General features: G+C 40.4%; 1 protein-coding gene across 1 annotated transcript; it reads right to left on the reverse strand.

The window, feature by feature from the left end:
• Positions 1 to 8939: 8939 nt before the first annotated feature.
• LOC136593124 (gastrula zinc finger protein XlCGF57.1-like) lies at positions 8940 to 14241 on the reverse strand. The gene is made up of 3 exons (XM_066588637.1): positions 14023 to 14241; positions 12479 to 12629; positions 8940 to 10952 (listed from the first exon to the last, which is right to left on the reverse strand). The coding sequence occupies exons 1-3, from the start codon at positions 14239 to 14241 to the stop codon at positions 9793 to 9795; spliced, it is 1530 nt and encodes a 509-aa protein (XP_066444734.1). The 3' UTR covers positions 8940 to 9792.
• Between the last annotated feature and the right edge of the window lie 229 nt (positions 14242 to 14470).

The raw sequence follows: 14470 nt of genomic DNA on the forward strand, positions 1-14470 counted from the left end.
TAAAATTTAGTTTTCTGTAATCCACACAGAAACGTTCTCTGCCATCTTTCTTTTTTACAAGCAGGATGGGTGCGGCCCACGGACTGTAGCTCTCTCTAATAATATTTTTATTTTTCATATCTTGTATCATAGTATTACCTTACTGATATGAAGCTGGAGGTATAGGACAGTATCTCTCTTTGATGAGTGGATGACCGTTAGTAGGAATTGAATGATAGATGTACTGAACTTGTCCAAAATCGGTGTCATGCTTGCTAAATGCAGCTTCTTTTTCTCTGGCTACTGCTTGCACTCCTTGAATCTGTTCTGACATACTCCAGTTATTGCCGATATGGATCTCATCTATCCAGGACTTGGAGCTTTCAGAGGGAGCCTATTTTGATTGAGATTTCTACAGGTGTCTCCTGCTCTTGGCTAGCTTCTGGCGCCCGATTCCTGGCGTCAGACGTCACTTCCAGCTGAAAGTCATCCAGTTTCACTAAGCATACTGGACACCTTTTACATCTCCTCCTAACCTCCCTAGGTTTTTGAGTATCCCTGTCCTGACATGACAAGCTAGAACTCCATTAGTAAAGGGAATGTAGTGCAGGTGTTTGTAGTTTGGCCCATAGGAACACTTACAGTTTGGAGATTGTCTGGGTTCTCCCTGGCCGATATCCTGTACTGTGGGCTTGGACTTCTGTCCTTAGGAACTGATCCCCACTTGTAGTAGCCTCCTACAGGGTTCTGCTGGTTCTGCTATTTTTGAATCTGTCGCCAAGCAGCGGTAGGCCCTGCCCACTCCATGCACTCTATCTGATGCCCCGCCCCCTTGCAGAGCGTCTGACAACAGCCGCTAGTGCCAGGGAGCCGATGTAGCGGCTGCCACCTGGATGACAGCCACGGTGGTGCCGGAGAGCCCGTCCTTCGACCCAGGCCCACACAGTCTCGGTTAGCACCCAGGTGAGGTATTTCCCACTGGCATAACCGGGTCTGCCAGGAACGATGCCGCCCGATGCCTTCACGAGTCCTGATCTGGCGGCATGTGAAAGCATATGCTTGAGCTCTGCCGCTGCTGTCCTGAAGGGACAGGACAAACACTAGTGGTGTTGGAGGGGAGGTTTCTTTTATGCTCTGCCCCTTCCTGTCCCAGCAGGTCAGCAGCCTCCGGCGTATGCTGTCATGAGGTCTTCAAGAAAGGGAATTATCAGTAAGAAAATTTCCATTTTTGTTTTTAGACAGGACACATATAAATGAAGACTTGCACCCCAAAATGGATACCCCTGTTTGTCGCGTTTAACCCCTTAAGGACCAAGCTGTTTTGTAGCTTAAGGACCAGACACTTTAGGGATTTTACCCATGTGGTGGTTTTACTGCCCTATTTTGTTTCCTTTAACCCCTTAGTGACAAAGCCTGTTTGCGCCTTAGTGACGGAGCCAAATTTTGGAAATCTGACATGCGTTGTTCAACGTAGCATAACTCCGTAAAGACTTTACATATCCAAGTGATTCTGACATTGTTTTTTCGCCACATGTTGTACTTCATTTTGGTTGTAAAAAGAGACCGATATAATTTGTGTATATTTATTAAAAGCACCAAAATTGGGAAAATTTTGAAAAATTGTCATTTTTTCACATTTTCAACTGTAATATCTCAAATATATCCAAACATACTGTACAAATTTTTTATAAGATATATATTTCCATCTGTTTACTTTATTCTGAATGCACATTTGAAAAACTTTTGTGTTTTTTTTAACCATTTAGAGGACATACAAATTTAACATTACTTTTCAGCATTTTGAGGAACACTTTGTTTTCCTGCACCAAGCCAAGTTTGCAAAGGTTCATTAGTGTCAGAATAATAGATACCCCCACAAATGACCCCATTTTAAAAACTACACCCCTTAATGTAGTCACTGAGGGGTGTCATGAGTATTTTAACCCCACGATTTTTTTGAAGGAATTAATTAAATTTAGAGGAGAAAAAAATAAAATTTCATATTTTTGCAAATATGTCATTTTAAAGACATTTTTTTCCTATAGTGCCCATGAAAATGAGGATTTACACCCCAAAATGGATACCCCTGTTTCTCCCGTGTTCAGAAATATACCCATTGTGGCCCTAATCTTATGTCTGGATGCACAAAGGGAGCTAAAATTTATCCCCAAAACAAATTTTTTGAGATCTTCCATTTCACCTAAAATGGTGAAATGGAAGATCTCAAAAAATTTGTAGAAACTGTTCGTCAATAGAAATCTATTCTTCCCAAGCACAGGTTTTAAAAGATCGTTTTAAACAAAAAGGTTATCCTGCGAATTTAATTGATGCTGCTTATAAAAAAGCACTCAATGAGTCCACTGACCCAACTAAAAATTTCCCACAAAATAGAAACAATAGATTCAGAAAAAAATGTGTTATTTATAACAAAATATAATTCCCAAGCAACTAGGATTGAAAAAATAATGAGAAATAACTGGAATATCCTATTAAGGGATCCAATTTTAAACAAAGAAATACAAGATAAACCTAAGGTAATTTACCGCAGAAACAAAACAATTCAAAACATATTGGCCCCATCTAATCCACATAAAAAACTCATTAAAGAGACAATAAAAAAACCTATGGTGACAGGAGTTTATTGTTGGGGCAAGAGAAAATGCAAGTGCTGCAGTAATATTACACAGGGGAGAAAATCAGTATATTGCCCGAAAGAACAAAAACATATAAAAATCAATCAATTTTTAAATTGCAGTTCTAAATTCATAATATACTTGATTGAATGTCCATGCGGATTGCAGTATATAGGACGTACCACTAATACTTTAAATATAAGGGCAAATCAACATAGATTTAATATAACAGGTTATTCTAAACACAGCGTTTCACGCCATTTTTCGGAGAAACACAACAAAAATCCAAAGGACATGAAAATAACACCAGTAGAACATATTCACACTCTCTCGTTTGCACAACTAAGGACGAGAGAGATGTTCTGGATTTTTAGATTAAATACCCTAACTCCGTTTGGTTTGAACGAGGTTTTAGAAAAATGTTGATATTTATTTTTTATCAGTAACCGTTATATATATTTTCCCATCACCATCTGTTCTAGATTTTTAGCATGAAGTTTTAGGTATATATCCCTGTTTTTTGATAAGGTATTATGGTTGTATTGATTTATTGAGTTCATTGGTAACGGGCCCATTTTTTAGGTGTTTTTTCTATTTATTCCCTTTTGATTAATTTAAATATTTATTTTTTTACATATCACCCGTAATATATCATTTCAATATTATTCATCATTGATGTATGCATATATACAATTCCACCATATAGTATTCTATCTTTATATTAACATTCTCCATTAATGGATCTAGATTGAATTTTTAGCACAATGAATGTGATTGCATTAATCTCTTTGAAGGTCGGAGTTTTTGTTTTCACACATCAGATCGGGAGTTACACATTTAGCGTGCCTTCCCTTCTAAAATTACGGAGTTTACGTTCAGTACCAGCGTACATGTACGCTGGAACACCCTCTCCGCTGCATAGCTATGACACCTAGATACCGCGCCAGAGCGACACGGTACGGAGGTGCGCGCCAAGCACCTGTAACCCCCACCTCCAAAAAGGTAAGACATGCTATTTAAATGTTGCATTTTTATCACTCTGTATACTTGAGAAAGGCGTCTGTAGAACGCCGAAACGCGTTGTTGAACTATTGCTGCAAGACCTTTACTTGCATGCAATTTTTTATTCGGAAATAAATTTATGATTAATTTATATAAATACTGTCTGCTACGACAGTTTATTTCTTCCGAAGAGGAGCTCCAGCAGGAGCGCGGAAAGAGCTTTTTTCTAATTTGAAGCTTGCTTGTTTTAACCCATTGAGGGGGATTTTTTCTCTCTTTGGGATTGCTTTTACTCCGGCGGCTCTCCTTCCCCATCGAAGGATATCTGAAGTCTCTTCGTATACTACTACAGGCATACTCGGATCACAGGTGCTGGCGGGTTGTTCCCATAGGATCTAACGGTCTACGGGAACCCCGCTGGGCACCAGGTGAGTTATTCTCATTAATTACTATATGGTGGCGTGGATCGTTACTCTTGAGCAGTATGACATAATGCTATAGCATTACGTCATGCTGCTTTTTTGACAGGCAGTCTATGAAGTCACCCTTTCAGAAGGCCCCCGGCTGCCATGACATCTGCATAGCTCCCCCGATCTCACCGCGCGTGTGGGGGGGGGGGGGGGGGGGTACAGGACCCCCCGAACATCGTTTGGAGGATTTAAATGCTGCTGTCAGAATTGACATCAGCATTTAAAGGGTTAATAGTCGCAATTGGACGAACGGCCAATTGCAGCTATTGCCCGCGGTTGTCAGCTGTAATAAACAGCTGATGCCCGCACTGTATGGAAGGAGATACTGGCGCTATTTCCTTCCATACACGTTCTGCAACAGCAGGACGTAAAAAGACTATAGGGCCGTCACTAAGGAGTTAAGTGCTCACAAGGAGACCCAATGCCTGCAACGATTGGACGCATAGGTGGAGGAAAAATGTTTTCATAGATTTTGGGTAATCCATAAAACTTAGCAGTTATTGGGTGCTCTGGGTGTAGGAGAGTAGCTTCCTTATTTGTTAGAGCTTCCAGGGCATTGACCTTCTTCCAAAAGGTATGTAGTTTCTCCATGCATTCTTGTGTTGAATCTTCTTTGAGCCTTTCATTAGAGTTGATCATTGTCCAGCATTTTATGTATAAGATTTGAATATAATGTAGCCCATAAGAACTATATTTCCACCCTTATCCAACTTCTTTAGAATGATATTTACATTAGCCTTTAGGATTTTCAGCATTTCGTATTGTTTTTTGATAGATTTCTGTATTTTGACTTCACTTTATGTAACTGTTTTTGTAATTCTTTTAGTTCTGTTTCCATCATTTGCTGGAAGTCCTCCACACATTTCATTCTTGCTGACATAAGGTAGAAAGAACAGTTCCATATATTCATGCTTGGTTTCTCTTTTTATTCTCTATTTCTGTACTTGCACTCTCTCTTTCCAAATCCTGAAGATCTAGTAGTGCCATTACTTCAGCAAAATGTTTTCTTTGGTATTCATTGTGTTTTGCTAATCCCTCTAGAATTAACATTTTCATTATCCATATTGGCCTCAAAGAAATGTTTTTGTAACTACAAGGGCTCTGACGAACCGATTCAGATGGGTAAAGGTTGGAAATAATTCAAAATCTTCACTCGGTACAAAATGTAGTCCTTTATTTAGAACCTATAGTTGTTCTTCAGATGTAACAACAGGGGTTAGAAGTCCTATGTTATTATTCATTTCCTCCCCACCCGACTCGGGTATCTCCTTTTTCTTTCTAGCTCTTCTAACCTTTTTTTGATGTTCTTGTTTTGCTTTCATTTCTGATGGTGGAATCTTCTGAGCTTGATTGGTTACGGCTTCACGATTTATAATTTGTATCCCATTCCATAAAATCAGACGAGGAGAAGGTTACTCTTGTTCATGACTTGTTCTGCCCTTTATCTTTCATAATCGATTCCGGTTTCCCGTGAGGGGTGTTACCTTTCTATTTGTAGATTTCTCCTCTGTTGTAATCTGTTTGGTCCCTCTCAAATTTGTGTTTCTTTATCAGCATGATGGATTCCTCCAGTTTAAATCGATTTACCTTGATGCTTATCTGCATATTTTCATATTCAGTCAGACTGACTGTTTCTATAAGTGATTTCTCAGTTCCTCCAATGTTCATGTTTAGTTCTTGAAGCTCATATTGTTCATATTTCATAATCAGCTCCGGAAGCCTTAAGGAACATTCCGACAAGATATTATTCCATTTCTCCGTAAATTCTGTACAGAACACGGTTGTAGGTTTTTCTTATGTGTAACCCCTTGTGGATCATCGTCAACTTGCTATACTTAGTGACTGCATGCATGTCTCTCCATGTTTTTAGTTCTTTTCTTTATCCAAAGAGTTGAATAGAGACTTAATTTCAGCATTAGATTGTAAGGCCTCAGGTGTAGAACTAAATACAGGTGATTATGGGCTGTATGTGTAAAATGTCATAGTCTACAGCTTATCTATATATAGTTGTAGACCTGAACATTTGAATAGTTAACCTTGCAGGTGCCAATTAGCAATGTACAAATACATGCACAAAACAATTTATGTCTTAATGTAATAATAAGCACATACTGTCATTTAATTTAAGCATGAAACTAGAGGTTGCACAAATATTAGCCTGCATGGCAGGGGTTACAATTGGAAATAATTTGCAAGACCAATAAAATAGCTGTGAGCTGCGTTTTCATTGCGGCTTTGCTCAAAAAACAAATGAAGATGCTTCTGTGATTTTCATATGGGACAATTGTGTCAAGGAGAATTCTGATGAGATTCTCTGCTTTGCAGAAACTTTCTCCTCCTGACAGAATCTGTCAGTCATATTCTAATTGGAAATTTAAAAAAAATCAATAAGTAAATCTATATATATATATATAAAGACGAAAAGCCCTCACTGACTCACTGACTGACTGACTGACTCACTGACTCACTCGCCAAAAGTTCTCCAACTTCCCGATGTCGTAGAAACATGAATTTTGGCGGAAGCATAGATTATTTCCAAAATAGGAAAATTAATTGGGTCCCAACTCGATTATTATATTCTAGCGCAAAAGAATTAGCGTCGAAATTTAACGTACATAATCTAAATCTCTCACTTCCCAATGTTATAAAAAAACATGAAATTTGCCATAAGCATTGATTATGTCATGAATAGGAAAAGCTAATGGGTCCCAACTTGATTATTCAATTCTATGCGCAAAAGAATTAGCATCCAAATTTTACGTACGGAATGTAATTTTCTCACTTTCCGGTGTCATAGAAATGTGAAATTTGGCACAAGCATTGATTCTGTCATAAATAGGAAAAGCTGATGTGTCCCAACTCGATTATTCAATTCTATGCACAAAAGAATTAGCGTCCAAATTTTACGTACGGAATCTAATTCTCTCAGTTCTTGGTGTCATAGAAACATGAAATTTGGAACGGGCATTGATTATGTCATAAATAGAAATAGTTAATGGGTCCCAACTCGATTATTCAATTCTATGCGCAAAAGAATTAGCATCCAAATTTTAAGTACGGAATGCATTTTCCTCACTTTCCGGTGTCATAGAAACGTGAAATTTGGCACAAGCATTGATTATGTCATAAATAAGAAAAGCTAATGGGTCCCAACTCGATTATTCAATTCTAGCGCAAAAGAGCTAGCGTCCACATTTTACGTACGGAATGTAATTTACTCACTTTCCGGTGTCATAGAAACGTGAAATTTGGCACTAGCATTAATTATGTCATAAATAGGAAAAGCTAATTGGTCCCAACTTGATTATTCAATTCTATGCGCAAAAGAATTAGCATCCAAATTTTATGCATGGAATCTAATTCTCTCACTTCCTAATGTCATTTTACATAAAGGAAACGTCGCATGGTTACCTCCACGTGGTGTTTCCTGGGTAACGCAGAGAACTATGCAAAATGGTGAACATATGTTTTTCCGGTATCTCTAAAGTAACGACGACTTCATAAGATTTTCCCTGTGAAAACCAGATAAACACCAGTAGCAAATTAACTCGGGCGAAGCCGGGTACATCAGCTAGTATTATATATGTGGAACTTGTTTAAACTGTATCTGCTTGTGAGTATTTTATACCCTCTTTATAAAAATTGGTTTTTTTTTTGTTTTTTTATGAATAATGTCTGCATATAAGGATATCATTGGTCATATGTATATACTGAAAGGAGCTAATGATTGATAGATGAATATATTGTGTAAGATCTCTGAAATATCCCCCAGCCTTTATAAGGTTAGCTGGGAGGAGGGAGGATCCCTAGTGAGCGTAATATATAAGGGCTATCAGCTGTTTTTAGAAGAACGTTTTAAATGTGTGTTCAAGCAATGGTATGTCAGATGTGACGGAGACCGCTGTGGTGGTGGAAATGTGTTACCTGTAAAGCCTGATCACTAAACTAAGGATATAGGGAATGCCTTTATACATCTATCTATACAAGTTGTAACTTTGAAGAGATAGTACGGCACAATAGTCCATATCAGGGTGCAAACATGTGATTGTTCTCAGTTACAGAAATCAAGTTACCTTGTAGATATGATAGCTTTTAACGGCTAACAAAATATATGATGTTATAGCGATTTTTGGACCTGTGCAGGGCCCTTCCTCAGGCTTATAATGGAACAAATCTATAGCCGTATTTTCTAACTACACATGATCACATGGGAGGGCAGGAACATGGTAGAGGGTAAGAGGGCACAGACAGGTTTAGATAAATAGCATTTAGATAAAGAACATGGGAGATAACTAGAGATGAGCAAGTATACTCGGTAAAGGCAAATGCTCGAGCGAGCATTGCCTTTATCGAGTACCTGCCCGCTCTAGATTAAATGTTCGGGTGCCGGCGGCGGGCTGGGAGCTGCGGGGGAGAACGGAACGGAGGGGAGATCTCTCCCTCCCTCTCTCCCACCCCCCCGCTCCCTACTGCTGACACCTGCTACTTACCGCTCCCCCGCGCTGGCACCCAAGCATTTCATCTAGAGCGGGCAGGTACTCGATAAAGGCAATGCTCGCTTGAGCATTTGCCTTTACCGAGTATACTCGCTCATCTCTAGAGATAACCATAACAGTAAATAATTAGCCCAGTAACAAGGAATGTGAATTTTTACTTTAGACCTGCAAACAAGGAAAATTGAACAACATCTCTGCAGTCCCACCTATTGGATGGAAGCATTCCTTTAAATTATGTATGAGGTTTTAAAAAGTCTGTAAAACAATAATTGGGAATAGCAAGCCTTCTGGGTGCGCTCCTTGGGGGAGAAACTACATCATCCCCAACCCACTCACCCCCAGGTGTCTCCACTCCCCCCTTCCCGGTGCTCTTAAGGACACCCCTCTTGACCTCCTTGCAGACAATTAAGACCTCACCTGAGTGTGAAACGTATAGGTGGCTTGCTTGCGCCCAAGTTTTGGAGTCCTGTATAAATAAAGTTGGATATGTTACACTGAAGTTGTAGAACCTTTCCCATGTGATCACAGCTGTATATTACTGTGTGCGACTCTTCCTAGTATATGACCCTATAGTGATGAGATGGAGGGGAGACGCCCTTGCTGGGCTCAGCGGTGGAATACGGTTCTTATGGTTATCATTTATGAAAGGATCATTCTCAAAACAAAAAAATGTCCTAACAAATTCCCCAAAGTCCGGGATCGGCAGTGATTCTCCCCTCACTACTTATACACATAATGGGTACCAGCTCTCCCTCATCTCCATCAGTTCTGAGGAAACATCATCTAATAGGAAGAGGAAAGATCGGCCCAAATACAAACATGTAAGTTATACAAGTAAACTTTTATCAACAGTTAGAAACAAGTTTAGAGACGCAGTTATATGTATCTGTGTGAAATAGTCTATGTACATGCCTGATATAAAGGAGGGATATCTGGATTATATTTGTTTCTGGATAACAGATGTTTATCAGTAATTACATACATTTCTTACTCATCACTTAGTGCCCTAAATTGCTTCCTTTTTCTTGTGTATGACATGTCACTTTACTTTTTACCTGTGTGAATTTTCTGATGCCGAATTAGCTTTGCTTTCCGTGTAAAACATTTCCCACAATCTGAACAAGAAAATGGCTTCTCTCCTGTGTGAATTCTCTGATGATCAACAAGAGCTGGTTTCTGTCTAAAACTTTTCCCACATTCTGAACAAAACAGCTAATTTCCTGTGTGAATTCTCTGATGTCTAAAAAGGTGTGTTTTCTGTGTAAAACTTTTCCCACAATCTGAACAAGAAAACGGCTTCTCTCCTGTGTGAATTCTCTGATGATCAACAAGGTTTGATTTCAGTGTAAAACATTTCCCACAGTCTGAAAAAGAAAATGGCTTCTCTCCTGTGTGAATTCTCTGATGATCAACCAGAGCTGGTTTCTGTCTAAAACATTTCCCACATTCTGAACAAGAAAACGGCTTCTCTCCTGTGTGAATTCTCTGATGATCAACCAGAGCTGGTTTCTGTCTAAAACGTTTCCCACATTCTGAACAAGAAAACGGCTTCTCTCCAGTGTGAATTCTCTGATGTGTAAAAAGGTTTGCTCTATGTGCAAACCATTTCCCACAATCTGAACAAGAAAATGGTTTCTCTCCTGTGTGAATTCTCTGATGATTAACCAGAGCTGGTTTCTGTCTAAAACTTTTCCCACATTCTGAACAAGAAAATGGCTTATTTCCTGTGTGAATTGTCTGATGTGTACAAAGGTTTGCTTTATGTGCAAAACATTTCCCACATTCTGAACAAGAAAACGGCTTCTCTCCAGTGTGAATTCTCTGATGTGTAAAAAGGTTTGCTCTATGTGCAAACCATTTCCCACAATCTGAACAAGAACATGGCTTCTCTCCTGTGTGAATTCTCTGATGATCAAAAAGGACTGATTTGAATGCAAAACATTTCCCACATTCTGAACAAGAAAATGGCTTCTCTCCTGTGTGAATTCTCTGATGATCAACAAGGGCTGATTTCCGTGGAAAACTTTTCCCACATTCTGAACAAGAAAACAGCTTCTTTCCTGTGTGAATTCTCTGATGTCTAAAAACGCTTGCTTTCTGTGCAAAACATTTCCCACAGTCTGAACAAGAAAATGGCTTCTCTCCTGTATGGGTTTCTTGATGTTTTCCCCTTCTGTGCCCTTTATCAGTGTGTGATGGATCACAAGATGGGACCTGTATAAGAGGATCAGATGATGTATTTTGGCTGTGAAGGGCTGAGGGGATATCTGGGATAATGGCAGGTTCTTCATATGTATCTTGTGTGATACCACAATCCTCTGCTTTAGTATCTGCAGATATCAGATCTCCCTCTGAGCTCCCGATACCTTCATCTGCAGAGAGTAAAGCTGATTATTTTTTAATACTACAAACCTTATAAATGATGCTGATATTTTATAACATTTCTATAGAAATAACAAGTCATGTAGCAAAATGTAATCATCATCTAATGGTGCTTTTACACAGGCTGACAGACGCTAGAGTAATCACTGAAAAGAGCCATTACGGATGACTGTCAGCCCATGTAAACACGGATCCTGACAGAGCGAGTGAGTGAGAATCGCTCACTCATCGAAGTCACTTGGTTTGCAGCTCACTTAAACACTAAGTGATTGTCGGTGCAGAAAACATCACCAGAAACTGCAGATGTGAATCGGGACTTACAAGCAAATTCTGGTTTTCATCAATAACATGGGGGTCCCACGGGGTCTGAAAAAGGGTCATGAAAAGTACTGGACAGGAGAGTCCTGTACAACCTCTGGGTTCCTGCTCCCGGTAGATCTCCGAGCCCAAGCTACAGAAATAGTATTTTCCATACAGATGGAGTTCGGCCATTTCTGCACCAAGATCAGTTTCTGTTTTTCCATTAAAAGAACTCATATAAAATCTCCCATGAGGCCGGATGTCAGGAACACACAGTGTACAGCAAACATAGAGCTGCTCATCTATAAGACAGCTTAGTACATACAATAATTCTATATCCTGTCATGTCAGACCAGGACTAGGCCGGGGGCAGGGGGGCAGGTGACAACCAAGCTGGGTTGCCCCACACATGTTTATGGCCACCTAGTTTGCCCCTGATCTCAAAGCTATGGCAGCTCCTGACGCTACTAGTGCTGACAGTCTTACTCACGGTACTGCTGTGTCCCGCTCTCTCATAGGCTGACAGAGTGACCTCCCTCCAGGCTCCAGTGTTCACTGTAGTTGAGTGACCGCGTCGGGGGGAAAGAAGTGAGGTCACATTGTGAGCCGGTGAGAGAGCACACAACACAACTGAGAATGATGGGGAAAAGTGGAGGATAATGGGGTCTGTTCAGGTACATTGATGAGCATGGGGGCTGTTTGGGGTACAGTGGAATATGATGTGAGCATTTTGGAGGATGATAGGGACTGTTTGCAGGACCTTGGAGGATGAGGGAGTAGTTTGGGGGACATAAAAGTATGATGCTGCCACTTGGAGATGGACAGGAATGATATGGAATTAAATCTTTTGGTGTTTAAACTTTGCTCTTGGGCCCATAGGACTCTAGCTATATCAATGTTTGGAGTCTCAGAGGAAGTCGCATTACTAACTGAGGCAACAGCAGGGGGCACTATTACATAAAGGGAGATCACAACGGTGGGGGGAGGGGTGGCACTATTACCTAGTGAAACTATAGTGGGCAGCTTGATGGGGAGAGTGCGCTGAAACAAGGTCTGGCCCCATAGATAAGAAAATATAATATTATATTTATCCCAGTGGGGGAGGGGCATTCTTAGTTTTGCTCTAGGTCGCCATGGAATCTACTTAACTATCTGCAGCCGGTGACCGAGGAGAATCTGTGACTCTTCTCTGCTGTATTTAGTGGTTACTACTCACCTGGGCGGTTACTTGTAGGAATCCCCTCTTTACACCGCTGATCGCCCCTCACATTAGTCTCTGTAGCATTAATATTGGTTAAATCTTCATCCTGGAACAAAAGCTGTGAGACAAATGTTGTAGAAGTCAGCAGACGGTTGGAGAAGTCGTGTGGAAGGTTTTACATGACCTGAAAGGGTCATTAATCATCATGATGACCAAAAATGACCTGACAGCAGTAGTTATCAGAGTCATGTCAAAGTGGGTGCAGATTTACTTAGATTACAACTGCTCGTTAAAGGGATTCTGTCACCGGGTTCATGACATTTGATTTGGAGCTCATCTAACATAGTAAAATAGTATGCTAGGCTGAAAAAAGACAAGTGTCCATCCACTTCAGCCCGTTTCCACCCACTCCTGCATGTTGATCCAGAGGAAGGCGGCAAAAAAAAAACCCCTAATGGAGGCAGTAGCCAATTTGCTCATTTTTTGGAGGAAAAAATTCCTTCTCAACTCCATGGTGTCAATCAGAACAATCACTGGATCAACATTTGAAAAAGTTCCTACCTGCCTCTAAGACGGATGATTGGAAGATACCCGGATCACAACCCTTCCGGTTATTAAATGTCTATATTCTGTAGTATCGTAGCACACTAAAAAGACATCTTTTCCCTCAAACTCCTCAATAGATTTTGTCACTTCCTCAGGCAGAGAGTTCCAGGGTCTCACTGCTCTTACAGTTAAAAACCCCCTTCTGAGTTGGTGATACAACCTTCTTTCCTTTAGACGTAGAGGATCCCCTCTTGTCACCGTCGCAGTCCTGGTGTCCCTGGTTCCCAATTCTGACATGATTGGGGTCCTTAGGCCAAGTGATAACATTTTTAATTAGATATGGAGGTTATCCATGTGAAGTTGTATGTCCTTATGGAATGAAGTAAGGTTATCACCCTGGGTCATTCAGAGGTCCAAGGGAATTGTCGTATGCTCTCACCCCAGGAAAATGTAGAAGCGACAGTTCTGCCCAATGAGTCTGGTAGGGGTTTCCTGCATATAATTAGTATTCAAATCAAATGGGACACATACACAAGAGCTTGGAGGTATTTAAACGCTTTCCAATCACTGACTCCCCGGGACCAGGGGTAGAAATTATAAGCGGGTCTAGAGGACCATACATTGTGAGCGCAGTTAGACTAAACTATCACTTTGAGGAAGCCTCTAATATCATTGATTGTCATCTGCTCGCCATTCTGGGACACGAGCCTTCGCCCAGAATTTTTGTTTTGCGTGCATGGTTTAAGTGGTCTGCCCTGAGTGTAAAGGCAGGATTGTATGTGTGTGGAGTACCTACAGCTGGCTATAATGCATATGTTGGGTGTTGGCTGTGCTTTTGTGCAGGCTACTAATGTATTTGTATTATATTGGGAATGCATCACACAAGAAGGTAGACCCTCACTCTCACAACAGGCGAGGATCCCAAAATTGGCATTTATGGGCTGTAGAAGAGAGGAGACCACGGCACTCACAAAAACAACCCGCGGGATAAAAGATTTTAGATAGGAAGTCACCAGTATCTTGTACGAAGGAGAGAGCATTGTTGGCAAAAGGACGTATTTTATCAAGGAATATTGCTGTGTTTGTGAAGATAGAACCACATGCTGAGACAATTGGTCTCCAAGGGGGTTCAACAAATCATTATGAATTTTAGGTAGGATGTAAAGGGTTGGAGATTTAGGATGTAGGACATCAATGAAGCGAAGGAGTTTGGCATCAATGGTGCCGTCCATCATAGCATCATTCAGTAAAATTCTGAATTTGAAGTCGAGCAGTGGGATCAGACTTCAATGCTTCATAGATGTCACCATCGCCTAATTGTGGCATGACCTCATTAAGATATTTAGTAGTGTCCATTACAACGAGCGCCCCGCCCTTATCAGCTGCTTTTATTGTGATATTTGTATCATTAGATAAAGATCTTAAAGCATCAAATTCACATTTACTCATGTTTGGTTTCCC

This window comes from Eleutherodactylus coqui, unplaced genomic scaffold (genome assembly GCF_035609145.1).
Source record: "Eleutherodactylus coqui strain aEleCoq1 unplaced genomic scaffold, aEleCoq1.hap1 HAP1_SCAFFOLD_128, whole genome shotgun sequence".
NCBI lineage: Eukaryota > Metazoa > Chordata > Amphibia > Anura > Eleutherodactylidae > Eleutherodactylus > Eleutherodactylus coqui.